The sequence below is a fragment of the Nyctereutes procyonoides genome, unplaced genomic scaffold (genome assembly GCF_905146905.1).
Source record: "Nyctereutes procyonoides isolate TBG_1078 unplaced genomic scaffold, NYPRO_anot_genome, whole genome shotgun sequence".
NCBI classification, from domain to species: Eukaryota; Metazoa; Chordata; class Mammalia; order Carnivora; family Canidae; genus Nyctereutes; species Nyctereutes procyonoides.
Window position 1 is genome coordinate 1,150,334 of NW_026575139.1, and position 27,677 is coordinate 1,178,010.

Here is a 27,677-nt window from a genome sequence, read left to right on the forward strand (position 1 = left end):
CGGGAGGCTCTGGGTCCTGCGTGCGCTCGGTGCCCTGGGACGAGCCCCGCCGGGCTCTGCTCAGCTCTGCGGGCAGAGGGAGGACGAGGCAGACGCTGAGGAAGGAAACGCACAAACGCGGATATCATCACAACGCGCTGAAAAGGAAAAATCCCAGCCTCCAGAGTATCCGGGGTGGGCCCGCCCGGGCTGTGCCTGGGCCCCCTCCGCCTCCAGCCCCCGCCATCCCGGTCCACACGGAAACCCGCACACACAGCCCTTGTCCCCGTGTCACACCCGTTCTCCGTGAGCACCAGCCAGAGGCAGGGAGCACCACCCCATTCAATGGGTGGAGAAATGGAGCCAGGGGAGACCTGCTTGAGTCCCCACTCACTCCCGTCGCTGGCACAAAGTCGAGGGCCCACTTCAATGCTTCAGGAAGATTGAAGCATTTCCCCCACGGTCTCAGCTCCAGACGCAAGATTCCGGAAGACATTTGGCAGGGCCTCCGGAAATTTTCATCTATTGATTCCTTCTAGAAGCTGCTGATCCATCAGACATAAATCTCGTGGACTGCACATCGACTCAACCTTGCTCCTGAACGCTGTGAGTTCCTTCTGCTGCCTTATTAGCTGAGTCTGGAAGCCATCAGAGCTGACAAAGGACCCCAAACAGGGAGACGAGGACAACGGAAACCTGTTCTCTTACAGCTCTGGAGGCCAGAGGCAGGGCTGAGGCTCCAAGGGAGGAGCCTTCCAGGCCCGTCCAGCTCCTGTGGGCGCCCTTGGCCCAAAGACACATCAATCCAGCCTGTCTCCTTGTCACATGGCCTTCCATGTGCCTGTCATCAATCTCCCTCTGCTTTCTAAGGACACTTGTCATTGGATGGGGCAGGGGGAGGGGGGCCTCCTATATCCAGGATGATCTCATCCCAATGTCCTTAACTACACCTGCAAGATTCTCTGCTCCCCAAAGAGTCCATAACCCTAGATACAAGGGCCTAGGACAGGGACACATCTGGGAGCCCCCACTAGGGTCAGCCCATCTCCAGGAAGCAGACCGCGGATGCTCCATTCTACAGATGAGGCAAAGGAAGTGCGGCAGGGTTGTCAGTGTGGATCTGTCCTGGGCCTGTGAGAGGGGAGGGGAAGGAACTGGACTGTCCTCTGCTTGTCCTGGCAGATGCTCTTCTGGGGACAGCCAATATGGGCCAGATGCTGCCTTGGCTTTCTTCTGGAAGGTGAGCTGAGGGCCGCTTTTCCTGTGTTGGCAAGGCCCGTCAAACTCCTAAGAGAAACAAGGAGTAAAAGGGCAGGTGCCAGGGGCTGGGGTAGGGGATGTACTCAGAAAATGTTCACTGACCCAAACTTTCAAACAGGCAAACCAGCCTGTCCACCAAGGAATGTGGCTCCTCCGTGAAGCCAAGCCCATCCCACGTCCCATCCTGGCGTCCATGAGGGCTCTCTGTGCTGGGTCACGCTTGCCCAGCCCTCCCTCCAACCTCTGGGGAGACCTCTGGGGCCTGTGCCCGCTGCAGCAGCACTGCCCGATGGGAAACAAATGTGAGCCACAATGTCATTTCAAATGGTCTCATAGCCACAGTAAAACAGATAAAAAGAAGCAAGTGAAATTAATTTTAGTTATATATATATATATATCATTGCTGTTTCTTTAGCAAGTTTTATCAGTTTGTTTGTTTGTTTGTTTGTTTGTTTTAAGTAGGCTCCATGCCCAGCATGGAGCTGAATGCAGGGCTTGAACTCACAGCTCTCAGATCAAGACCTGAGCTGAGATCAAGAGTCGACCACCCATCTGACTGAGCCACCCAAATAAGCTCTATGCCCAACACGAGGCTCGAACTCACAGCCCCGAGATCAAGTCGCATGCTCTGCTGACTGAGCAGCCAGGCACCCCAGAGCCTCAATTCCAAACTGCAGCTGGATGGAGGGGCCAGGGCAGGGGCCCCGGGCTCTGTGGAGAGGCCCCTCTGGGGATTCTGATGATCCCCCGAATCCACGTAAATAAAGCTCTGAGAACTGTGCCCGGCAGATGGCAACACTTGCTTCCTGTTAGCATTACTTGGTAAAGGGGCCAGGGGCCGCAAGGGCATTCATTGAGCACATCTAATGGACAAGGTCCACTGTGCCAGGCAGCGTGGTGAGGCCCGGGAGGAGGCTGGGAGCACGGAGACGAAGACAGAGACAACTGCCCCCTCAGGGGTGGATTCCTCCGGGCTGGGCATCTCTGTGACCAGATGGTCAGATTCTGGAATTTGCAGCCAGATGCAGCAGGACCCCGTACTGACAGGAGGCCCACCGTCCACAGTGCAGGAGCCGGGCTGTGCATGTGGCTCTGAGAGGTGTCCTGCCACCAGAGTGACATACCGACCATCACATCCAGGCTTGGGGAGGCACTGAAGATACACTAGGGTGCTGCTTTCTTTCTAAAATGTAAATCTTGGGGCACCTGGTGGCTCAGTCGGTTGAGCATCCAACTATTGGTTTCAGCTCAGGTCATGCTCTCAGGGTTCTGGGATCAAGTCCCACATTGGGCTCTGTGCTTAGCAGGGTCTGCTGAAGATTCTCGTTCTCACACTGCCCCTCCCCTCCTCACACTCTCGCTCAAGAGGGAGAGGGAGAGGGAAAATGAGAGGGAGAGGATCTCCAGCAGACTCCTTGCTGAGCTCAGAGCCTCACACAGTGCTCGATCCCACATCCCTGAGATCATGACCTGAGCCAAAATCAAGAATCGGCTGCTTGCTCTACTGAGCCACCCAGGTGTCCTAAATAAAATATAAATAAATAAATAGATGATAGATAGATAGATAGATAGATAGATAGATAGATAGATAGATAGGGCACCTCGGTGGTTGAGCATCTGCCTTGGCTCAGGACATGATCCTGGGGTCCTGGAATTGAGTCCCGCATCGGGACTCTGCAGAGACACAGGCAGAGGGAGGAGAAGTAGTCTCCATGCAGGGAGCACGATGCGGGACTCAAACTTGGAATTCCAGGATCACATCCCCAGCCGAAGGCAGATGCTCAACCACTGGGCCACCCAGGCATCCCTCTCATGAATAAGTAATTAAAATCTCAGGAAAAATTAAAATAAAAAAATAACAAATAAAATAAGATTCTTGTTTGCCCATTGGTTTTCCTGGCAAATGGACTAACCTTTCGCAAGTCAGTGCCCACTGCCGGCAGCTCTGGCTCTGTGTTCATCTTTCCACTCTGCACCAAACCATCTGTTTGATGGCAAACTCATCTTTGCGTGTGTGCTGGGGTAACGGGAGGGCTTACAACCCCCAAATACTTGGATAGAAACCACCTCTGGACATCTCCTGACCTCATCCATCCCTCTCCTCCCCTCGTCTGGGGGCTCTTCCTGTACTTTTCCACCCAAAGATGGACTCAGGACAAAGTGGACAACCATCACAGCAAATCAATAGCCGAGTAGCTACAAATGCAGCTTGCAACAGCCTGGACATTTTTGGAAGATTGATCATTTTCAATGGCATGAAAGGAAAGAAATGACTTTCCTGGAAGACCAGTGGGGTGAGCAGATCATCTGAGAAGGGGTACTGCCCAGCAAGGAGGATGGCTGTCCCCACCACGTGGGCACAGGATACTGGGGGCACCAGATGGGCAGGGTGGCCCAGGAGGGCTAGCACATCCACTGCTCCATGCCCAGTGCCTAGAACAGGGCCTGGCACCCAGCAGGTGCTCATGACCATTTGCTTAATAAATGAGGAAGCAGACTGTGCTGTCCTCACAGAACTGCAGATGTTATGCCATCATGTGCCCTTTGCCCCGTTAAGGTTTACTATCCTTGGGCTACAGTGATGCCTGAGGCTCAGGGGGTTTAGGTGCTGGAGCTAAGACTGGGGCCCAGTTTACCACCTGTAAACAAACCTGTCTTCACGTACCAGAACATGGGTGAACTCTGAGGACAAGTGAAATAAGCCAGTCATGAAAGGACAAATACTGGGGGCACCAGTCATAGAGCATGTGACTCTTGATATGGGGTCATGAGTTCAAGATCCACATTGGGCATAGAGCTTACTTCAAAAGGTAAAAGAAAAAATAAATAAATAAATAAATAAATAAATAAATAAATAAATAAATAAATAAAAAGGTAAAAGAAAAAATACTGTATGATTCCACGGAGGTGAGGTCCCTAGCATATTCAAATTCACAGAAAGTAGAAGAGTGGGCACCAGGGGCTGGGGACAGGGGTGATGGTTAGTGTTTAATGGGGACAGAGTTTCAGTTTGGGGAGATGGAAAGTTCTGGAGACGACAGGGGTGGTGGCTGCACGACTGTGTGAATGTGCTTCACGCCACCAAACTGCACTGCTGAGAGAGGAATCTCACAGGACTTCCGCAGCCCTGTGGGCTCGGCTGTGCAGTGGGGGACAGGTGGCCATGACACAAACCCCCGGTTCCCAGTGGATCCCCTGTCATGTGAGCTTTGTGAGCAAGAACCCCCAGCCTCCCCTTTGAGGAAGCAGATTCTCCATAAAGGAAGCTGCTCCTTGTAGTCTACACCTTCCTGCACTGGATCAATTTCCTAAACAAAGACCTTGTAAAATGTGTCAGCAGAAAATGGCTAGTCATGGTTTCCTCTTGTTTTAAAAACAGAAAAAAGCACGGATGCCTGGCCGGCTCAGTCGGTAGAGCATGCGACTCTTGATCTTTGGGTTTTAAGTTTGAGCTCCATGTTGGGTGCAGGGGTACTCAGAAATAAAATCCTGGGGCACCTGGGTGGTGCGGTCGGTGAAGCACCGACTCTTGATTTCTGCTCAGGTGGTGATCTCAGAGTCGTGAGATCGAGCCCCGTGTCGGGCTCTGTGCTGGGCATGGAGCCTGCTGGGGATTCTCCCTCCCTCTGCCCCTTCCTCCATGCTCTATCTCTTGCACTAAAAAACAAAAACAAAAACAAAAAACAAACAAACAAAAAAACCCCACAAGGTCTATAAATAGCACCTAACACACAGGGAGGATGAGAAACTCAGTATTGTTTTGTTTTTTTTTTTAACTCAAAAAACAGAAAACAGAAGCATTAAATTTATCAGGGACATTTTCAGGGGAAAGTGGTGTAAAATACATCACTGAGATCATCTTTATTCTATAATTATATAAAGACCACAAAAATACTTTACTTAAATATAGTTAGGGCAGAAAATCATCTTAAAACAACATAATATTTTCTTTTCTTTTTTTAAATTTTTTTTTAATCGGAGTTCAGTTTGCCAACACATAGCATAACACCTAATGCCCAGTGCTCATCCCGTCAAGTGCGCCCCTCAGTGCCCGTCACCTAGTCACCCCATCCCCCCACCCACCTCCCTTTCCACCACCCCTTGTTTGTTTCCCAGAGTTAGGAGTCTCTCATGTTCTGTCAACATAATATTTTCTTTTTTAAGTCTTTGCTTTTTTTTTTTTTTTTTTAAGATTTTATCTATTTATTCATGAGAGAGAGAGAGAGGCAGAGGGAAAAGCAGGCTCCGTGCAGGGAGCCTGATGTGGGACTTGATCCCAGGTCCAGGATAATAACCTGGGCTGAAGGCAGTGCCAAACCGCTGGGCCACCAGGGCTGCCCAATATAATATTTTCTTAACTGAGGATATATATTTTAGGGTCAAAGTTACCTTAATAATGACATATTTGCATTTATTTGTGACCTAAAGTAACATATACCACAATACTGACAATATCTAAATGTCGGGTCCCTGGGTGGCTCAGTCAGTTGAGTGTCTGCCTCTGGCTCAGGTCATGATCTGGGGGTTCTGGGATCGAGCCCCACGTTGGGCTCCCTACTCAGTGGGCAGCCTGCTTGAGCCTCCTTCTCTGCCTCTCTTTGTTGCTCCCCCTGCTGGTGATCTCTTGCTCTCTCTCAAATAAAATAATAAAATATATTTTTTAAATAAATAAATATAAATCAACTTAAATGTCTAAAGAAAGAAAAAACTAGCACTGCCGTTTCTCATTAATTCACTCAGAACACCAAAGAACCTAGCAACACCACCACGAGGCAGGTTAAACTCTTTGGCATTAAATGAAGTCGTCACCAGGCGACAGCCAGCAGGTTCCTGGATTGTAGCTGCATCAGGTCCTGAGTCGCTGGGACGCCCCCACCCACGGTCAGTGTCTAACTACCACATCATTTATGTCAAGCGGAAACAATTTAAGAGGACTGCTTGGGACTGTGGACACGGACCTGTGGGTGCCCGTCGCTCAGTTCTGAACCTGCAGCCGCCCGCACCCCCAGAGCCTCCGCCATCCCATCCTGAAGGCGTGGAGATGCCGCAGCCTACTTCACCTCCGGCCCAGGGCGCTGCGCCCACTGGCAACTGGCAAAGGGAAGCTTTGGGGACACCCGGGTGGCTCAGCAGTTGAGTGTCCACCTTCGGCTCAGGGCGTGATCCCAGGATCCTGGGACCGAGTCCTGCATCAAGTTCCCTGCAGGGAGCCTGCTTCTCCCTCTGCCTGTGTCTCTGCCTCTCTCTCTCTCTGTCTCTCATGAATAAATAAAATCTTTAAAAAAAAATATGCAGACTGCCAGCAAGAGCAACAGCTGGCGGAAGCTCCTACACAATGTAAACACTGATGCTGCATCACAGTCACCAGCTGACGGGCAGATCCCCTGGCTCGAGGGTGCAAGAAAGAAGTTTTCTGGAACACCAGGCTGAGAACCCTGAGACAACATGCTCTCAACATCTCAGAGTGTGACTCAGGATACACCTGTGTTGGAAGAGGCCTTTTAGCAACAGCACCCACGTATGGTTGCTCAGTAGTCCCACAGGTTACGTAATACGTCAGCTGTTCAAATTGTTCTTCTACCTTCACACAGAGTCACAGAAACCACAATGTGTCTTCAACAGTTTGATGATGCGCTCATGCACACACCTTTACCACCCACTGGAACTCACCTTCCTGAAAAACAAATTTTCTTTCAGATGGCCCACTTGTCTTTTTACTTTTTTAAAAGAGATTTATTTATTCATGAGAGACACAAAGAGAGAGGCAGAGACAGGCAGAGGGAGAAGCAGGCTCCCTGCAGGGAGCCCAGTGTGGGACTTGATCCTGGATCCTGGGATGACGCCATGAGCCAAAGGCAGAGCCATGAGCCAAAGGCAGACGCTCAATTGCTGAGCCACCCAGGAGGCCCAAAAGATTTATTTATCTATTGGAGAGAGGGAGGGAGGGAGGGAGGGAGGGAGAAGCAGACTCCCCACTAAGCTTGGAGCCTGACAAGGGCTCAGTCCCAGGACTCTGAGCTCACGATCTGAGCTGAAACGAGAGTTGGATGCCCAAGTGACTGAGCCACCCAGATAGTCCATTTGTCTTCTGCTGTTACTATGGAAACTCACCCTCAGAATCTTTAAGAATTGATGTGCAAGAAGAATTAGAAACAATGCCACCGCAAGCTGCTATTTATTGCAATGTCACACCATCCAGGGCAGAGACGATCTTCAAATAATCTTGAAGTCAGTGAGTGAAGTTGACAGGATAAAGGAAGAACTAAAAGCTCACTTGGATGCTGGTTCTCCCCTTTCCTTGTTTCTCTGAGAACACACAGTGTCACACACTCTGGCGACAGGCTGAGAATCAGAGTTCAGCAGAGGTTGGTGTGAATACATGATACGACGTTTCTCTTGTCAAATGCCACGTTCCATGCTGCTTGCTGCATGTGCCGCACCCTCTGCGGCCCTGGATTAGCAGAGCACAGAGCCTGACTATCCCCGTGCAGGTTCCCGAGGCGACGTGGCACTGGGCAGTGTGCAGCACGATGGCTCTCCTGGGCAGACACAAGGCTGACGAGATTCTCACACATACTCCCATTCATCTGCAGGCCCGTAAAGGCCTCCATGGAAGGGGGAGGGGGGTGACATGCTTCCTCTGGCTTCTGAATTTTCTCCTTGGAAATCATCTTTGCCAGCAGCAGCTTAGAAGCCACAGAAGAAATCTGGAATCATGACTGTATTATCATGCCTCACTCACAGTAATAGAAATTGTTTCTCAGGTGGCTCATCTGTCCTCAAAGGATATGTTTACTGATAAGACCTGGCTCCAAAGGCCAGTTCCCTCTTGCCAAAGCAGGTATCCTCTCCGGCAGCACTGTTATGACCCCCCCATGTCACAGGGCACCAGAATGTAATACAAAGAGACCCTCATCATTTTGGAAGAGCAATGTTACCTTTTTTTTTTTTTTGCAATGTTACTTTTTAAGTAAACTCTACCCTCAACGTGGGGCTCGAAATCACAACCCCAAGATCAAGAGTCACACACTCTACTGCCTGAGCCAGCCAGGTACCCCGATACAGTCCTATTTTAAATAATGCTGAAATGGGACGCCTGGGTGGCTCAGAGGTTGAGTGTGTCTTTGACTCAGGGAGTGATCCCGACTCGGGGAGTGATCCTGAAGTCCTGGGATCGAGTCCTACATCGGGCTCCCCACATGGAGCCTGCTTCTCCCTCTGCCTGTGTCTCTCATGAATGAATGAATAAATAAACAAATAAAGCAAGCAAGCTAAATTAATTTATACATTCACTCATTCATTCATTTGACACAGAGCAAGAGAGTGAGCAAGCACAGAAGCAGGGGAAGCAGCAGGCAGAGGGAGAGGGAGAAGCACGTTCCCTGACGAGCAGAGAGCCCAACTTGGGGCTTGATCCTGAGACTCCAGGATCATGACCTGAGCCGAAGGCAGCCACTTAACCGAGACACCCAGGTGCCCTATATTGTTCTATTTGAAATTGGTAGAATTCAAAAACACAGAACACGGGTACACAGTGCTTGGGTTTTATTTAATACCACATTCACGACCCAGGGCCAGCTTGGAATCCACAGTCAGGACAGAGTCATATGGCCTGTAGCTCAACAGGACTGCCATTCTCCCAGGCCACCCTGGGCTGACATAAGCCAAGGGGCTCCCATAAAGCAGGTGTGGGGCTCAGTTCACTCACAGGTGTTTAGAGCCTTGTAAAACAGACTCGCAGAGAAACTGCTTCTCCTGGAAACTCCCATGCTGGAGGTGGGTGGGTCAGGGTGAGCTGCTAGGTGCTGCTCTTCTTATGCTTCCGTCTAAGCTTGTTCCAAACTCTTTCCAGGGCCACTTTTCCCATGAAGAAGGTAATGGCAAAATTACGCTTGTACCAGTCTCTACAGAGAAACAGGATAAGCACATGTGATGCACCCCAGTAACGGAGGACTAGCACCCAGGCCTCTGAGGAGAGTTCCCAGCCCACAGGCAAGTCCTCCTGACTACCCTCACCTTTCCTGTCTCTTTTCTGCCCTTGTTTAAGTTAAACTGGCCAGAGCAGCCTTCCTTCCTACCCCCAGAATTTCCTAAGGCTGAGAATAAGGCTCAACAAGTGAATGCCCAGTGCACCCCAACCCCCACCTTTTCCCATTTGCTTCAATCCTCTCTGGTTTTTTGCTAAAAGACTCCAAAAGAGAAGCCTGGGGCCTCCAGAGTCCCATGGCATTCTTGGAGAGACAACTGTGAGTGATGGGGGCGTGACCACTGGGCAAACAACTGGCAGGGCTCAGTGAGGACCATCCTGATTTGGCACCTTATTTGCATAAGAAGCACATGACAGAGTATTCCATCATGAGAAGTCCATTTACCACGAGTGCCAACATCATAAAGCTCCACATCCTCTTTGTCTAAATGATCTGAGCTTTTGCAAAATCTGTGAAGAGAGAATTCCAGAGTTTCTCATACAAATATTGGGATGGAGTTCACAGTCACGGGCTCACTTGCCCATGAGTTACTTGCTGTACAAAACATGTCGAAAATTGCAAATTCACCCACTGCTGAACGGACCAGGCTTGGAAAGTTTCCACAACAGAATGCACACATTCCAGACCCTTAGTGCTAAGCCCCGGGACGCTGAGATGCCAAGAAGTACCAACGCTTCTCAGCCAAATGAGCTAATAAGTGAACATGGACTCAAAGGATTTAGTGGGTCTCAGCGCAGAAGGAATGAGACTAAGAGCTCAAAAGAAGCACTGCCTATTCTCTGCCTCTCTCTCTGTGTGTGTGACTATCATAAATTAAAAAAATAATAATAATCATTTAAAAAAAAAAGAAGCAATGGCAAGAGGTAAAAACTCTTGTTTTCTGGAGCCTTTGTATTGTCTGGATAGAAAAAACCCTCTCCTCATGAGAACAATCTTTTTTTTTTTTTAACATTTTATTTATTTATTCATGAGAGACACAGAGACAGAGGCAGAGGGAGAAGCAGGCTCCCCACAAGGAGTCCCATGTGGGACTTGATCCTGGGACTTCGGGATCATGTCCTGAGCCAAAGGCAGACGCTCAACCACTCAGCCACCCAGGTGTCCCCATGAGAACAATCTTATGTTTCTATCCACAAAAGTGATGTTATAAACCGGAAGCAGTGCCCTAAACAAAAAGGAAAGGCTTCCGTCTCATCAAGATTAAAGTTTTTATGTTACTAAGGAGGAGCCAGATTTCACTCCACCAACACTGACACAGTGTAGGGAACCTCAACTTTTCCCATTTCTGTAGGGAAGACGGGGGCAGGATGTGGTATGGGCACAGAGGGGAACGCAGTAGCTCCTCTGCCACCTGCCTTTGCGTAACGCTGGTCCTCGCTGCTCTGAGCCCTGCACAGCACACACCCAGCTCACTGGAGATGAGGTGTGGTGCAAACATGCTCCAGGTCCATATGAGAAAATCAAACGTCCAGGGAAATATAACCAATACTGGCTTGACTGTGTAACTTAGCTGGCTCACATGACTGCATTAGCACCACTACCCACCTGTTGCCAGGCTGATTGCTCTGCCTGAGTGCTGGTCTCTTGTGCTTGCCCAGCCTTGGCCACTACCAGCATCCCCTAGATCTTATCTGCCCTGCCTGACTCTGCTGCTCTTACTTTTCTTTTTTTTAAGATTTTATTTATTCGTGAGAGACAGAGAGAGAGAGAGAGAGAGAGGCAGAGACACAGGCAGAGGGAGAAGCAGGCTCCATGCAAGGAGCCCGATGCAGGACTCGACCCCAGGTCTCCAGGATCACGCCCTGGGCTGAAGGCAGCGCTAAACCACTCAGCCACCCAGACTGCCCTGCTGCTCTTACTTTAAAGCAAATCTCAGGACGCCTGGGTGGCTCAGCGGTTGAGCATCTGCCTTTGGCTCAGGGCATGATCCTGGAGTCCCAGCATCGAGTCCCACATCAGGCTTCCCTGCGAGGAGCCTGCTTCTCCCTCTGCCTGTGTCTCTGCCGTCTCTTTCTGTGTCTCTCATGAAGAAATAAATAAAATCTTTAAAAAATAATAATAAATCAAATCTCAAACATCATAGCCTATCACCTGGAAACACACATCATTATGTATTGTTGAAATCCTTTTTAGAAATGCATAACCACAATACCATCATTTCATTTGATAAAATGAACAATAACATATCGATACAATCTGGTATATAGTCACTATTCAACTTCCTCTGACAAAATATCTTTCACAGGTGGTCTGTCTGCATCAGGACCCAAATAAGGACCACACACTGCACGAAGGCTCTTTTATTCTGAAGCAGATCCTCCTCCTGTTTAAAATTCTAGTTACTTGTTAAGACTGGATCGTTTGAAAAAAAAAAAAAAAAAGAAGACTGGATCGTTTGTTCTCGCAGAACCTCCAACATTTTGGGATTGTATCTTCAAGCTATCATTTTTAACACAGTCTCCTATGAACCCCTCTCACTCCTCACCCCATACACCCCTTACCTTTTTCCTGTGAACTGGTAATAAGTCCGGAGGTCTGCCTAGATTCCTCTCCATTTTTTTAATAAGAACATTTCGCAGGTGGTATCGCGTACTTCAGCCTGCATCTCAGAGGCATGCAGTGGTAGCTGCCCCACTGTGTACAGCAAGAAGATGCACCGGGGTTCAAAAGCAATCACCCCACCCTGTGCATTATAAATCCCCACCAGCTTTCCTACCTAATGGTTTTATTTTTATTTTTTTTATTTTTTTATTTTTTACTTTTTTAAATTTATTTATGATAGGCACACAGCGAGAGAGAGAGAGGCAGAGACATAGGCAGAGGGAGAAGCAGGCTCCATGCACCGGAAGCCTGATGTGGGATTCGATCCTGGGTCTCCAGGATCGCGCCCTGGGCCAAAGGCAGGCGCCAAACCGCTGCACCACCCAGGGGTCCCCCCTACCTAATGGTTTTAGCAGCTATGAGTGACTGTTGCCCAGACCCATTATATCATTGGAAAATGTTAATTTTCTACCTTTACCACTCCTTCTGCATTAGCTGTCATCCTTCTACAAAGAAAATCTTTCTTCAGGTGGTTAACCTGAAATACAGTCGATGCAGGAAAGGTGTGTGATCTTTGTTTTCCTTTATTCATCAATTTTCAGAATAATGAGTTGGGAGCCTAGCAATATCCAGAGGTGATTGTCACCTTTTCAATACTCGTGATTGCAAAGATCTTTGCATATTTGATATATTTTTAGTCCACTGTGGTCATTTCCTTTCTGCAGCTGATGTGATCTCATCCTTGGCCTATGGGATCCCCTTAAGTTGGCTCTTATGCTGTTCTCATGTGACCCTGCTGGTCTCTGAGCCTCCTCACTTTCAGACACAGGGTGTCTCGACTCATCTTGTGCTATACCCACCCCAGACCTGCTTCTCCAAGGAACCCAGTTTCCCTTTAGTGGAAAATGCAGTTTAGAACCCACTGTCCAAGCATGAGGGGTACAAATATCTTTAAGCTGTCAATTTTATTTAGAAGTGTAAAAACTAAGTTTCCAGCAACATCTACCCTTAATATAAACATGAATGTCACTAAATTCAGATAAGAAAATAATAGTACCCAATATGGATAAGATATTCAAAATTTTAGGAAAAAAGTAAACACTTACCTGTTATAATACATGTGCTTCTGAAAATTTTTACTTAAAAATTCCTTGTAAAAGTCAGCCATTTCTTCTGCATCTAACGTTGCTTTTTGACCTGAAAATTAATTTCAATTTAAACATTAAGAACTAAGGGGAAGGGACCTACAAAGTACTACTGATCTAATAGAGGTCAGCAAGGTTGCAGGATACCAGGTCATACATACACCAACTGTATTTTTCTATATACCAGGCAATAAACAATCCAAAAATGATATTAAGAAAATAACTCCAGGGGCACCTGGCTGGGCACCTGGCTGGCTCAGTGATCTGGGGGTCATGCAGCTCTTGATTTGGGGGTCATGAGTTTAAGCCCCAGAGTTTATGTAATTAAAACAAAACAAAACAAAACAAAACAAAACAAAAAAACAATTGGGGCAGCCCAGGTGTCTCAGCGGTTTAGCGCTGCCTTCAGCCCAGGGTGTGATCCTGGAGACCCAGGATTGGGTCCCACATCGGGCTCCCTGCATAGAGCCTGCTTCTCCCTCTGCCTGTGTCTCTGCCTCTTTTTCTCTCCGTGTCTCTCATGAATAAATAAATAAAACCTTAAAAAAAAAGTGTATGTGCATGTGTGTATACACATAGGGCATATATTTATGTACATATGTATATATACACATATATACACACACACATATATTAAAAACATATATTAAAAAAAGAAAAGAAAACAATTCCATTTATAATAGCATCAAAAACAATAAAAGAGGGACGCCTGGGTGGCTTGGCAGTTGAGTGTCTGCCTTCAGCTCAGGGCATGATCCTGGAGTCCCGGGATCAAGTCCCACATCGGGCTCCCTGCATGGAGCCTGCTTCTCCCTCTGCCTGTGTCTCTGCCTCTCTATCTCTCTGTGTCTCTCATGAATACATAAATAGAATTTATTTTTATTTTTTTTAATTAAAAAAATAAAAAGCCAAGGGATCCCTGGGTGGCGCAGCGGTTTGGCGCTTGCCTTTGGCCCAGGGCGCGATCCTGGAGACCCGGGATCGAATCCCACGTCAGGCTCCCGGTGCATGGAGCCTGCTTCTCCCTCTGCCTGTGTCTCTGCCTCTCTCTCTCTCACTGTGTGACTATCATAAATAAATAAAAATTAAAAAAAAAATAAAAATAAAAAGCCTAGGAATAAATTTGAGAGGAAGTTTAAGAGCTACACACTGAACTATAAGATGCAGCTGAAAGAAATGAAAGAAGACATTAACAAATGGAAAGACATCCCACGTTCATGATTTTTAAGACTTCATACCACGGAAATGGCAACATGCCCCAAATTGATGTGCAGGTTCAATACAATTCCTATCAAAATCCCAGCTGGCTTTTTGGGCAGAAATTGACAACCAGATCCTAAAATTCATATAAAAATGCAAGGAAATTCAGTAGCCAAAACAATCTTGAAAAAGAAGAACAAAGTTGGAGGACTCACATTTCACAACTTTAAAACTTACTACAAAGCTACAGTAATTAAGATAGTGTGGTACTGACACTGGCCTCAGAGTCCAGAAATAAATGCAAATAAATGCAAAAAATGATTTTCAGTGAAGGTAACAGAAATTCAATAGGGAAAATAGCCTTTTCAACAAGTGGCTGAATCCCTACGTCACACCATACACCAACACAACCTCAAAATGGGTCAAAGACCTAAATATGAGAGCTAAAACTAAAAAATTCTTAGAAGAAAACAGGGGCGTATCTCCATATCCTCAAATTAGGCAGTGTATTTTAGATATGACATCTAATATACAAGCAAAGAGAAAATAGATGAATTGGACTTCATCAAAATTTAAGACTTGCGCTTCAAAGGGCATTATCAAGAAAGTAAAGAGGCAATCTACAGAATGGAAGAAAATATTTGCAAATCGTCTACCTGATACGGGTCTCACATCCAAAATATGTAGGAAACTCTCAAAAGACAACAAAAAAGAGAATAACCCATTTTAAAAATGGGCAAATGACTTCAATAGGTGTCTCCAAAGAAGACACACAAATGGCTACTAAGAACATGAAAAGATACTCAGCATCACTAGCCATAAGGGAAAATTCAAATAAAAAGGATGGTAAGGTACCATTACACACCCACCAGGACACTTATAATCCTAGACTGTAATTTATGATGGCTAAATAGTAAGAAATCTGGATGAGGACATGGAGAAACTGGAACCCTAACGTCTCTGCCTCTCTCTCTGTGTCTCTCATGAATAAATAAATAAACTCTTAAAAAAATAAATAAATAAAATGTGAATTTTATGGCATGTGAATTCTAGCTCAGAAAAGAAAAAAGGCGGGGCACCAGGGTGGCTCAGTGAGTTGGGCATCTGCCTTCGGCTCCAGTCACGATCCTGGGGTCCTGGGATTGAGTCCTGAGCCCCACGTTGTGCTCCCTGCTCCAAGGGGAGCCTGCTTCTCCTGCTGCTCCCTGCTTGTGATCTCTATGTCATATAAATAAATATTTAAAAAAGAAAAGAAAAAAGAGGCTTAGGGAGAAAAATGACCTCCCTCTATCATCTCAATCATTAGACCCAGATAGTTCTAGTGTAGCTCAATTTCTTCATGACTAATGCAAGCCCAGGTGTGCACCTACCAATGCACATCATGTGTGATATGCTTTATGTCTACTCCAATACCTTCTGAAGCTTCTGACAAGAAATGTGAGCAACCTGAGTAAGGGAAATGGAATACTTTCTCACCCTGAATGCATCCTGGTTCAAAAGCCCACCCATCCGCCCTGGCCTGGGGTAAATACCAGCCTAACCATCCAATCTCTAAGCCAGTGAGCACACACTGAATCAGGTAACACATTAGGTGCTGGTGGGGACTAATGACACATAGGGACTGACCTCGCCACCTCCACGGTGCTCCCTGTGTGGTGGGAGGTGCCAACCATGACACCCACCCTCAGGGCTACCCCATCAGATTTTAAAAGGCCACCAAGGATAGGAACCAGCCTGCCAATGAGGGCAGCAGCAGGTTCCCCTGAAATGGGACCAGAAAGCATTCCACAGGCCAGTCTCAGGACACACAGGAATGGCTCAGAGTGAAGGCACTCTGGTTCTGAAGCCTCAAGCCCCAAAGAGGCCCTATGATCTCTGTGGGAGCCCAGAATCTGTCCCCAGGGGTTCCTCTACATGCAGAGGTGCCCACGTTCCAGCTCCTACCTCTGGTTTAGCATGCTTGCCCTTGCAGATCCTGTCTCCAGGTGGAGGCCATGTTTCCTAGCTGCACAGCTGAGGTCAATGCTCCAACTCTTCAGGATTTGGGGGAGACAGAGCTGGGAGGGTAACCCAAGAGCCCGTTTCCATAGAAGCAGGAGGGAAGGTAGCTGACCTTTTACACATACAACATGGAAGCAAACACTCAGATGACAGGGCACAAACGTGTGTCTGCCTCCTCAGAGAGGACAAGCACACATCCCCTCTACATCATAATGGAGGGCCTGCCTAATAGCAAGGTGTTTGCATGTCCTCACTCCTCTGACCCAGCCTTCTGCAGCTCCTCAAAACCTCCAGCTGAGAGCTCTTCCCTTATCTAGAAGATTCTCTCTCAAATCTCCCCAGCTGCCTTCTCCTCAGGCAGGCCTTCTCAGATGCCCTGTTACAATGCCCACTCCCCCCTCTTTCCTGTTCTTCTTCCAGGGGCCGACACACCCTAAGAGTGAAGTGAAGCACGTATTCACAAAGCTGCCACCCCACATTAGAATGTCATTCCATAAGGGCAAGCCTACAGCTCGGTCTCATCCATTACGAGGCCCTGGTGCCTAGCTTGGCACATGGAGAGTACTGGGTAAATACTTCTAATCAACAAAGAGACAGATGCTAAGTGGGACAAGAAAGAGAAATAGCTGCCTGAGAAGAGGAGGGACGCCCAAGGTTCCCAGGGAAAGTGACATTTAAGCTGGGTCTTACAGGGTAAGAGCCCACAGGGCCGAGTGGAGAGAAAATGGGCCCAAGCCATGGATCAGCATGGAGGGAAAAAAAAGAGTCCGCAGAGGCACAGCTGTGACTGAACAGAGTGAGTGAGGAGGAGGGCAGGCAGGGCTGGAGCATGGTGAGGGTGCCAAGGAACGGAGCCCCTGGCTTTAGGCAGCCCGAGGAACCATGTGAGACTGAGAGCATGAGTGTCTTCTGCACAATGAGTGCTGGAGGGAGACGAATGTGCTGCCCAGCGCATCTCTGTGGCCTCGCGTTAGCACGTGAGGAAGTAAAGACGTGCCCCAGTAGCAGCGCCTAGCGGCCTCACTCAGACAGAGCTCTGTCCCTCGCGGGCTGACAGCCCAGACGTTGACACCTCTCGTACGTGGAACGCGGATCACAACAGCACACACCGTAAGGCTGCCCTGAGACAGCCAGTATGGTGGGCAGGATGGGGCCTGGCACGTAGCGCTCACTCCCTTGGTACGTGGTGCGGCCTCCAGCTGCCGGTCTAGTTTGTGTCTTGTCCAAACACCCCAAAGCCAGAGCTCAGCATAGAGCAGAAGCACCAGAAATGTCTGCTAAGTAATTCAGTTCCGTGCCTTCCAACACTGCACTGTGCTGCGGAGATTTAATGAAGTTAAGCAGAGGAAGGCGGATGGAAGAGCCGAACTCCTTAGACGTCCACTGAAAACCCAGGGGCGCTCATAAATACCAGGCGACCTAAAGTAATCCCACCTGAGCGCGTACTCTTCCCCACTGCATGAACACTTACTTTAGCAACAAAAGAAATTAGAAACAAGAATCTTCCCACTGCACCGCCGCCCTACAAATACAACTTAATTTGGGGACAGGTGGAACCAGAATCCTGGTGTCCTGCTTTTTGCACTGGAAATTCAGTCATTTTTCTACATTGCTGCAGAAAGAGGGCTGGAAACTTTCTCCTACCACTGACCGCCTACAGGCGCTGTACCGCACTGTACCTCTACCGGCACGGAGGCTGCTCACCGCGCCATCCCGTGAATTCAGTAAGCACAAAACGATGCCTGGGGGCTGCTCCAATGACACTGTAATCTGCAGTCACATTACTCACCGACAGGTACTCTGTTATTTCTACAAACTGGTTCATGCTCTTCCCCGAGACTTCCCTGGGCATCTCTGTTCTATCATCTGCTCTTCGTGTCTCACTTGTTTTCTGGACGCTGACCCTTTGTCCAACCCCCTGGTCTACACTGTCCTTGTGACGCCGCCAGGCCCCATTTCCAAAGGAGTAGCCATGCTCACTCAATACAATCCCTGAGCCTTGGCTGGCCTCTGCTGATTCCAGGGCACCTCCCCACCTCTCCCCCAGCCCTGTCCTTGAACTAGGGATGTATACTGAGAGGTGGAGAAAGCTCATTTATAGCAAGAGAAGGCTGAGGTGTGGGCTAGAGAGCTGTTTTTGGCTCCAGTGGCTGACAGCAGGCCGCACTTGGGCCTGAGCTAACTGTGTCCGCCCCACCCCGGCACACTCCTTTACAGAAAGATAGGTCAAAAGGAGTCCTCCTGGGGGTGCCTGGCTGACTCAGACAATGGAGTATGCAACTCTTGATTTAGCAGTTGTGCGTTCGAGCCCCACGTTGGGCGTAGAGATTGCTTAAAATCTTAAAAAAAAAAAAAAAAAAAAGACGGGTACCTGGGTGGCTTTGTTGGTTAAACATCTGCTTTTGGCTCAGGTCGTGATCCCAGGGTCTTGGGTTCGAGCCTTGCTCTGGGCTCCCCATTCAGTGGGGAGCCTGTTTTTCCTTCTCCCTCTGCCATTCCCCCCGTTTGTGTTCTCTGGCTCTATCTCTCTGTCAAATAAATAACATCTTAAAAAGAAAAAGGAGTCCTCACCAATACAGACGTCAGTTTTCATGTTCTCCTCTCGCTCTACCTTTACTGTCAAGCTTAAGGAATCATTGTTTCTCCAGACAATGGAGAGTCAGTTGAGTTCTGTTAAACTTTATACAACTGGGAGCAATGTATTTAACTTTTAATCCATAAACAACTGATTTTTAATAATTAACTTTTAGAATTATTTGAAACACATTTGTATTATAGAGGCCATGAATCTAAATTTACTTCTGGGCCAAAAGTAGTTTTTCCATTATCATTAATTAAATAAGCCTCCCCCTCCCTCAGTCCTGTGAGACCCCTGTACTCTGGCCCGCTCAGGCCACACACCCGTGTTACCCCCCATATTCCAATCACTGCAGCCTGGAAACTGTTTAAAAGCTAACACAGTGGAAACCTCCCTTTACCTGTCCCTTTCCTCAGTACATTCTTTCCTGTTTTATTATCCAATTAATTTAAAAATCTGATTTAAGGCCAGCCTTTCAGTACATAGTAATGCCATCAATAGAAACCTGTGGTGTTCATTACAAGACTCAAAACAACCTTTCCCATCTGTTATCTCCAAGTAGACCCACAGCCTCCCTGACCCTGCCTGATCCTGATGACACACTCAAAAGGCTGGCATGCCCCTCCCTGAGGGCTGTGGCATCTCTGACCTCGGTCCATGGTCAGGACAGCACAGGGTCAGCTAATAGCCACTGTGGCAAGGCGACATCAGACAGGCCCAAGGAACCCAAGTCACTAGGCTAGAATCTAGGCCCCTCCACTTACTGTGTAATTTTGGTTAAATAACTTGCCTTTAGATTCCTCATCTCTAAAATGACAAAAGTAGCAGGACCTACTTCATTGAGTCACTGTGGGAAATAAAATGAAATGACACAGGCAAAGGACTTAGCATAGTGCCCAGCACAGTCAGGATCTGAAATTATGTGCAGAAATTATCTACCTTACTGTTAGGACCCGGCACCCTTTCCTGCTAGTTCCTGCCCCCCAAGACAGTGCCTTGATAGGGTCCCTGCAGTCGACAGCCAACAGCAGAGCCCATCATCATCAGGGTAGTTCCACCTTCTCCAGCTCTTTATCCTAAACAGATCCAGGCATGGCCAAGCATTGGCAGGGAGAGGGGGACAGTGGTTTAGCTCAATGACAGACGTGGCTTTTGGGGCCAATGGTTTCAGATTTTCCATCAGAATAATGTTTTAACAGTAGACATCTGTTTAACAAACAGTATGAAATGTTATTCAGGCCTAATATCAACAGCAGGAGAAAATGAATAAAGGTCATATTGAGCACTAGATCTTCTAACCAAAAGAGAAAAGGCAGCATTGTAGGCAGAGGCAACTGAATGTGGCACAGCGTTCCTGGCATATCACGCATACAGTGTGGGGGACAAGATGGGAAAGAGATCAGACAGGCAGGGGCCAGGGAGGCCGTCGATCCAGACCAAGGACACAGCTGTCATTCTGTAGTCATGGGGAGTCTAAACACCTAAGCTAAGCAATGCATGTCAAATCAGCATTGGGAGTAGGACCATCTGGCTACACTGCAAAGAATGAATTTGAGGCAGGAGTTGATAAACTACTACCTGCAGGCCAAATGTGGATTTTGTAAATAAAGTTATACTGCAACACATTCTTGCCCATTAGTCTATATATTTTTCCATGCCTGCTTTCACATTGCAACAGCAGAGCTGAATAGCTGAAACAGACCTCACACAGCCTAGAAAGACTAAACTATTTACTATCTCGCCCTATACAGAAGTTTGCCAACTCGATTCAAAGATTGGAGATTAAGGAACCAATCAGAATGTTCCTGCGGTAGGCACAGAATTAACAAAGGCCTGAACTGGGGAGCCTGGGTGGCTCAGAGGTTGAGTGTCTGCCTTTGGCTCAGGGCATGATCCCAAAGTCCAGGATCGAATCCTGCATCAGGCTCCTTGCATGGAACCTGCTTCTCCCTCTGTCTATGTTTCTGCCTCTCTGTGTGTCTCTTATGAATAAATAAATAAAATCTTAAAAAAAAAATGCCTGAACTAAAGTAGTGTTTCAAGGACAGAGGTGGTTACAGCACTGAGAAATGTTTAAGAGGTGATCCTGGTCAAGAAATGGAGGCAGGGGGAGCTTTGAGGATGACTCCTATGAGGTCTGCAGCTCCTGTGGGCAGGTAGGGCCATGAACTCAGGTCAGGAATGCAGAAGTGAAGCTGGCAGTACAGGACAGAAAGAGGCAGTGGAAGCCACGGGATCCAGGACAGAATTCCAAAGGTCAGAGGGAAGTCACCCATCAGGATGACCTAAAATCAGGAGGGGGATCCTCTCCCTAAAGAGAAAGGAGGGAGCAGGAGGAGGGCAGTACACACTCAAGAGCACCTACCCCAAAGGAGATCACAACTTGCCCCCTGAGCTTTCTCTCCTGCATCTGACAGGGTTCTTCTTCTTTTTTTTTTTTTTTTTAAGAGAGAGGGAAACAGAGAATCTCAAACCAACTCCCCAGTGAGCGTGGAGCCTGATGATGTGGAGCCTGATCTCACGACCGAGATCATGAGCAAGAACTGACTACGTCACACAGGCGCCCCTGACATCCTTTCTTTTTATCTTCTCATGCAGTTACGGAAACAAACACAATGTTAGGAGAAAAAGGACAAATCAACTAACCTGATCCAGATCTCAGTTCCAAGCCTTTAGCTTTTAGTCTTGAGTGAATAAATTCTTCTTTTTCCTAAAAAAAAAGGACAACGATCAGAATGCCTTTTCTTCATCTTTTCATCTTTCCTTGGCTAGGACACAGCTTGAAGTATTCTGGAAAATCTGGATAGAGATTTCTGAGAAAGGACTCATCTCCAAATCTGCTTTAAGTCATCTGAATTTGGTTAAAAGTCCCATCCTTGAAGTAGGATTTGAAAACAAGATGCCTAATTAACTTTGAGAGGCACTGTTTGTTTATAAACCCACAGAATAAGATAAATATAATCTGTGTGACACAGCCTGCCCAAACAGTTGGACATATAAAGCTTAAATGCATTTCTTCTGGATTATAATATTTCTACTTTTGGGACACCTGAGTGTCCAGCAGTTGAGCGCTTGCCTTCGGCACAATGTGATCCTGGGGTCCTGGGATCAAGTCTCACATCGGGTTCCCTGCGTGGAGCCTGCTTCTCTCTCTGCCTCTCTCTCTCTCTCTCTGTGTCTCTCAAGAATAAATAAATAAAATCTTAAAAAAATACATTGATTCTCAGAATGAAATCATATCATAAAAGGCCATATTTTCTTTTTTTAAAAAAGATTTTATTTATTAAAAAAATTTTACTTATTTATTCATGAGTGACAGAGAGAGAGAGAGAGAGAGAGAGAGAGAGAGAGAGAGAGAAGCAGGCTCCATGCAGGGAGTCGGTCGTGGGACTTGATCCCAGGTCTCCAGGATCAGGCTCTGGGCTGAAGGCGGCGCTAAACCGCTGAGCCACTCGGGCTGCCCAAAAAGCCATATTTTCATAAACATAAACACACACACACATTCTAGTTCTGGCTCTGCTACTCCTTTTAACTACTTGAAAGTCTCAAGCTCTGTGATTTTACGATGACTGATAATTCTTATATATGGTTACAAAATTGATTTAAAAATTATATGCATACAGGGCAGCCCCGGTAGCGCAGCGGTTTAGCGCCGCCTGCAGCCCGGGGCGTGATCCTGGAGACCCTGGATCAAGTCCCACATCAGGCTCTCTGTATGATGCCTGCTTCTCCCTCTGCCTGTGTCTCTGCTTCTCTCTCTCTGTCTCTATGAATAAATAAATAAAATCTTTAAAAAAAAAAATTATATGCATACATACATGCACATATCTGTATATATGTATGAGAGAAGGAAGGGTGAGGATGGAGGGAGAGAGAGGATGGAGGGAGGGAGGGAGGAAGGATGGGAGGGACCAAGTGAGGACCAAGTACCAGAAAGGAAAAGACTAAGGATCTAGCACCCCCAAGTGGCCACCTGTGTTATTTCTTTCTCATTCTGACCTCCGGTCTAAGCTTACCTTTTGTTTTTTTTGTTTTTGTTTTTTTTTTTTTTTAATTTTTTAATTTATTTATGATAGTCACAGAGAGAGAAAGAGGAAGAGACATAGGCAGAGGGAGAAGCAGGCTCCATGCACCGGGAGCCCGATATGGGATTCGATCCCGGGTCTCCAGGATCGCGCCCTGGGCCAAAGGCAGGCGCCAAACCGCTGCGCCACCCAGGGATCCCTAAGCTTACCTTTTGAAATGTCAAATTCTGGTTTGCCCAGAACTGTTGGTTCCATTCTTGTGTTTCTTGTCTTAATTGTCTTAGCTTTTGTTCCAACGGTGACTCGTTTTCCGGGATGTAAAAGTGAATGGGTCGAAGGTTTGAATGTTTATCTGGGGGTCCTATCCAGTCACGGCAAGATTTTCTCGGAGGGCAGAATCCTGAGACCTTTAACAAAATGCACAGAAGGAGCATGAACTAAACAAATACCTTCTATTATAAAATGAACAGTCTAGGTTTACTTAAATCCCTCATTAGCTTCCTCTTTTTAAGACTATGTGTCAGAGGCCAGCCCCGGTGGCGCAGCAATTTAGCGCCGCCTGCAGCCCAGGGCATGATCCTGGAGACCCGGGATCAAGTCCCACGTCGGGCTCCCTACATGGAGCCTGCTTCTCCCTCTGCCTGTGTCTCTGCCTCTCTCTCTCTGTGTGTCTCTCATAAATAAATAAATAAAATCTTAAAAAAAAAGACTATGTGTCAGAGAATATCTAAGTTTAGAAAACTGTAATATATATTATTAACATGAACACTGTACAGAACATGTTCAACAATGGCACCAGAGTAATTCAACATCCAAATGTAAAAAAAAAAAAACTCAAGCTGTACTTTGTACTGTATACAAAACTAACTCAAAATGGATCAAAGACCTAAATGTAAAATCTAAAACTATAAAACTTCTAATACAAAAAAAAACTTCTTAAAAAAAAAAAACTTCTAACACAGTAAAAAATGTTTACAACCCTTAGACTAGGCAAACATTGTTTAGATACAACACCAAAAGCAAATCCACAAAATAAAACAGACAAGTCACATTTAAAACTGGGCAAAATAGCCAAATAAAACTTTCTCTTTAGAAGATATATAGATGGCAAATAAACACATAAAAGCATGCTCAACATCACTAGTCATTAGGGAGATGCAAATCAGGGGTGCCCAGGTGGCTCAGTGGTTTAGCGTCTGCCTTTGGCTCAGCTCATGATCCCGGGGTCCTGGGATCAAGTCCTGCAACAGGCCCCCCGCAGGGAGTCAACTTCTCCCTCTGCCTGTGTCTCTGCCTCTTTTTGTGTGTCTCTCATGAATAAATAAATTAAAATCTTAAAAAAAGAAACAGGGAAATGCAAATCAAAACCACAATGAGAGGGGATCCCTGGGTGGCTCAGCGATTTGGCGCCTGCCTTTGGCCCAGGGCGCGATCCTGCAGTCCTGGGATCGAGACCCGTGTCGGGCTCCCGGCATGGAGCCTGCTTCTCCCTCCTCCTGTGTCTCTGCCTCTCTCTCTCTCTATGTCTATCATAAAATAAATAAGTAAATCTTAAAAAACAAAAACAAACCACAATGAGAAACCACTACACATCTTTTTTTTTTAAATTTTTTATTTATTTATGGTAGTCACACAGAGAGAGAGGGAGAGAGAGAGGCAGAGACACAGGCAGAGGGAGAAGCAGGCTCCATGCACCAGGAGCCCGACGTGGGATTCAATCCCGGGTCTCCAGGATTGTTCCCTGGGCCAAAGGCAGGCGCTAAACCACTGCGCCACCCAGGGATCCCCCACTACACATCTTTTAATATGACTGAAACAACCAAAAAAAATACCTGACAATAGGGCAGCCCGGGTGGCTCAGCGGTTTTGCGCCGCCTTCAGCCCAGGATGTAATATGCAGACCCGGGATCAGTCCCACGTCAGGCTCCATGCATGGGGCCTGCTTCTGCCTCTACCTGTGTCTCTGCCTCTGTGTGTGTGTGTGTCTCGTGAATAAATAAAAATTTTTTTAAAAGGATGTAAAACAAGTGAGCTCTTACATGCTGCTGGCAGGAATGCAAAACGGTACAGCTACTTTGGGAAAAAGGCTGGCAGTCCGTTACACATTTTAAAACATAAACCTGGGCAGCCCCGGTGGCTCAGCGGTTTAGCGCCGCCTGAAGCCCGGGGTGTGATCCTGGAGACCCTGGATTGAGTCCCACGTCGGGCTTCCTGCAGGGAGCCTGCTTCTCCCTCTGCCTGTGTCTCTGCCTCTCTCTCTCTCCTCTCTGTGTATACTCATGAATAAATAAATAAAATCTTTAAAAATAAAAAAAAATAATAAAACATAAACCCAACATATAATCCAGCACAACCTACTCCTAGACATTTATCCAAGATGAACAAATACATATGTCCACACAAAAGTCTGTATGTGACAATTAAAAGTGGCTTTATTTATAATCTCCCAAAGCTGGAAACAGCCTAAATGTCCCCCTCACTGGTGAATGGAAAAACAAAGTATTGTCTATCCACACAATGGGTACTCTTCAACAATAGAGAACCACATGCAACATCGTGTTCACTGAAAAAGCCACATCAAGAGATTGCTTACTATAGGATTTTAACTATATGACATTCTGGGAAAGACAGGTACTGGGGTGGAGGAAGGAATTTTCTGGGCTGATGAAAATGTTCTCTCTCTTGAATTGTGGTGCTGGTGCATACATCTATCAGCAGTCAATGTCACTGTATATAAACTGGACTTCAATAAATGTGATACTAGGGCACCCGGGTGGCTCAGCGGTTTAGTGCCATCTTCAGCTCAGGGTGTGATCCTGGAGTTCCAGGATCGAGTCCCACATCAGACTCCCTGCATGGAGCCTGCTTCTCCCTCTGCCTGTGTCTCTGCCTCTCTCTCTGTGTCTCTCATGAATAAAATCAATCAATCAATCAATCAATCAATAAATGTCATACTAAAATAAAAAGATCAGTTGAGTAACCAAAAGACTAGCTTTCCATTTGTCTATTAAAAGATCAATGGAACCAAAACTCATGGGGGGTTGGAACCCACTCAACTCAGAAATCTCTTCTATGTTATTAGTCTTTTTTTTTTTTTTTAACACACACTCTGTTGACTGTGACTTTTACCTCCAACAGAGTTCCTCCCACGTGCCCTGTCTGCCTCAACAGCTGGCAAACTAGCAGCAACAGAAAGGAGCAAACCAATGAGACATGCAGCAATGAGTCTTAGAACAACATACAGACTGAAAAGCCAGGCATGAAAGAGGATGTGCTGTGGAAATGCACCATGTGGCATTCTAGAAAATATTCCATCAGTGGTTGGCAGAGTTGAGGGTGAAAGTGACTGATCTTGGAGTGGTGACTGCAAAAACTCAGGTTTGTCAAAATTCATCAAACGTACACTTTAGGGATCCCTGGGTGGCGCAGCGGTTTAGCGCCTGCCTTTCGCCGGGGGCACGATCCTGGAGACCCGGGATCGAGTCCCACGTCAGGCTCCCGGTGCATGGAGCCTGCTTCTCCCTCTGCCTGTGTCTCTGCCTCTCTCTCTCTCTGTGTGACTATCATAAATAAATAAAAATTAAAAAAAAAAAACCATACAGTTTAGGGACGCCTGGGTGGCTCAGCTGTTGAGCTTCTGCCTTTGGCTCAGGTCGTGATCCCAGGGTCCGGGATTGAGTCCCACATCTGGCTCCCTGCAAGGAGCCTGCTTCTGCCTCTGCCTATGTCTCTGCCTCTCTCTGTGTGTCTCTTATGAATGAATAAATAAAATCTTTAAAAACAAAAACAGGGATCCCTGGGTGGCTCAGTGATTTAGAGCCTGCCTTTGGCCCAGAGCGTGATCCTGGAGTCCCGGGACCGAGTCCCGCATCAGGCTCCCTGCATGGAGCCTTGCTTCTCCCTCTGCCTGTGCCTCTGCCTCTCTCTCTGTGTCTCTCATGAATAAATAAATAAAATCTTTAAAAACAAACAAACAAACAAAAAGTACACTTTAAAGGTGTGTACTCATTTTACCGGATACAAATTATACTTCAAAGTCAATTAAAAGAATGGTTAAAAAAAAAATAAAAAAAAAAGAATGGTTAAAACTTACAAACACCAAAAAAAAAAAAAAAAAGAACATAATTAATATTTCTTTTCCCTTTGGAAGACGCTTCACTCAAGGTATTTCAGTACTTCATAATCACCATTACAAGATGCAACTTCCAGGGAACAGATATGCAGACCTTGCAAATTTTATTTTTTATTTTATTTTTTTTATTTAAAGATTTTCATTTATTTATTCATGAGAGACACAGAGAGAGACAGAGACACAGGCAGAGGGAGAAGCAGGCTCCATGCAGGGAGCCCGACACAGGACTCAATCCCAGGTCTCCAGGATCACACCGTGGGCTGAAGGCAACGTTAAACCACTGAGCCACCCGGGCTGCCCAGACCTTGCAAATTTTAACATAAAGTAGATTTTGTGTATCTGGCTACTCACTGATACTTTAATTTGAAAAAGTAGAATCGCTAATAATTGTACAAATACAGTGTGGCTAGCATTTAGTGACAGCCGACTTGGCCTGAGTAGCACAGGAAGGGAGAGACCCCAAGCAAGAGTTCACATCTGCTCAGCTCCATATATAATCCTCAGCCCTCCTGTCCCTGGACTCAACCCTTGACAATTAAGCTAAATGGGCAGCCCGGGACTGCCCCGAGACTCTCCAGCAGACTCCACGCTGAGCTTAGGCCCAATGTAGAGCTCAATCCCAGGGCCCTGATATCATGACCTGAGCCGAAACCAAGAGTCCGCCACTCAACCGGCTAAGCCACTTGGATGTTCCCCACCCCCACCCCAGGCACTATTTAGAAAACACAGCTTCTTAGTTTTTGCTTCTCTGGCTGCGCAAATCACCGCCAACACATACCAAGCGCCCTAACACCCTGACATTACTGAAGGAGATTGCTACATGCAAAA

The 27,677-nt window shown here is 46.9% G+C and overlaps 1 protein-coding gene across 2 annotated transcripts in view; it reads right to left on the reverse strand.

Annotated features, from left to right (window-relative positions):
* Positions 1–8,769: 8,769 nt before the first annotated feature.
* Positions 8,770–27,677, reverse strand: part of LOC129496039 (cytochrome c oxidase assembly factor 8) — a 36,606-nt gene continuing 17,698 nt past the window's right edge. Inside the window, exons 2-5 of one of the 2 annotated variants that reach the window (XM_055303948.1) lie at positions 22,927–23,124; positions 21,339–21,402; positions 12,875–12,965; positions 8,770–9,143 (exon numbers count right to left, since the gene is read on the reverse strand). In XM_055303948.1, coding sequence (XP_055159923.1) covers positions 9,038–9,143; positions 12,875–12,965; positions 21,339–21,402; positions 22,927–23,124 — 459 coding nt within the window. In that variant the 3' untranslated portion in view covers positions 8,770–9,037. The remainder of the gene's footprint in view (positions 9,144–12,874; positions 12,966–21,338; positions 21,403–22,926; positions 23,125–27,677) is intronic. The other variant, XM_055303949.1, reaches the window with a different exon arrangement.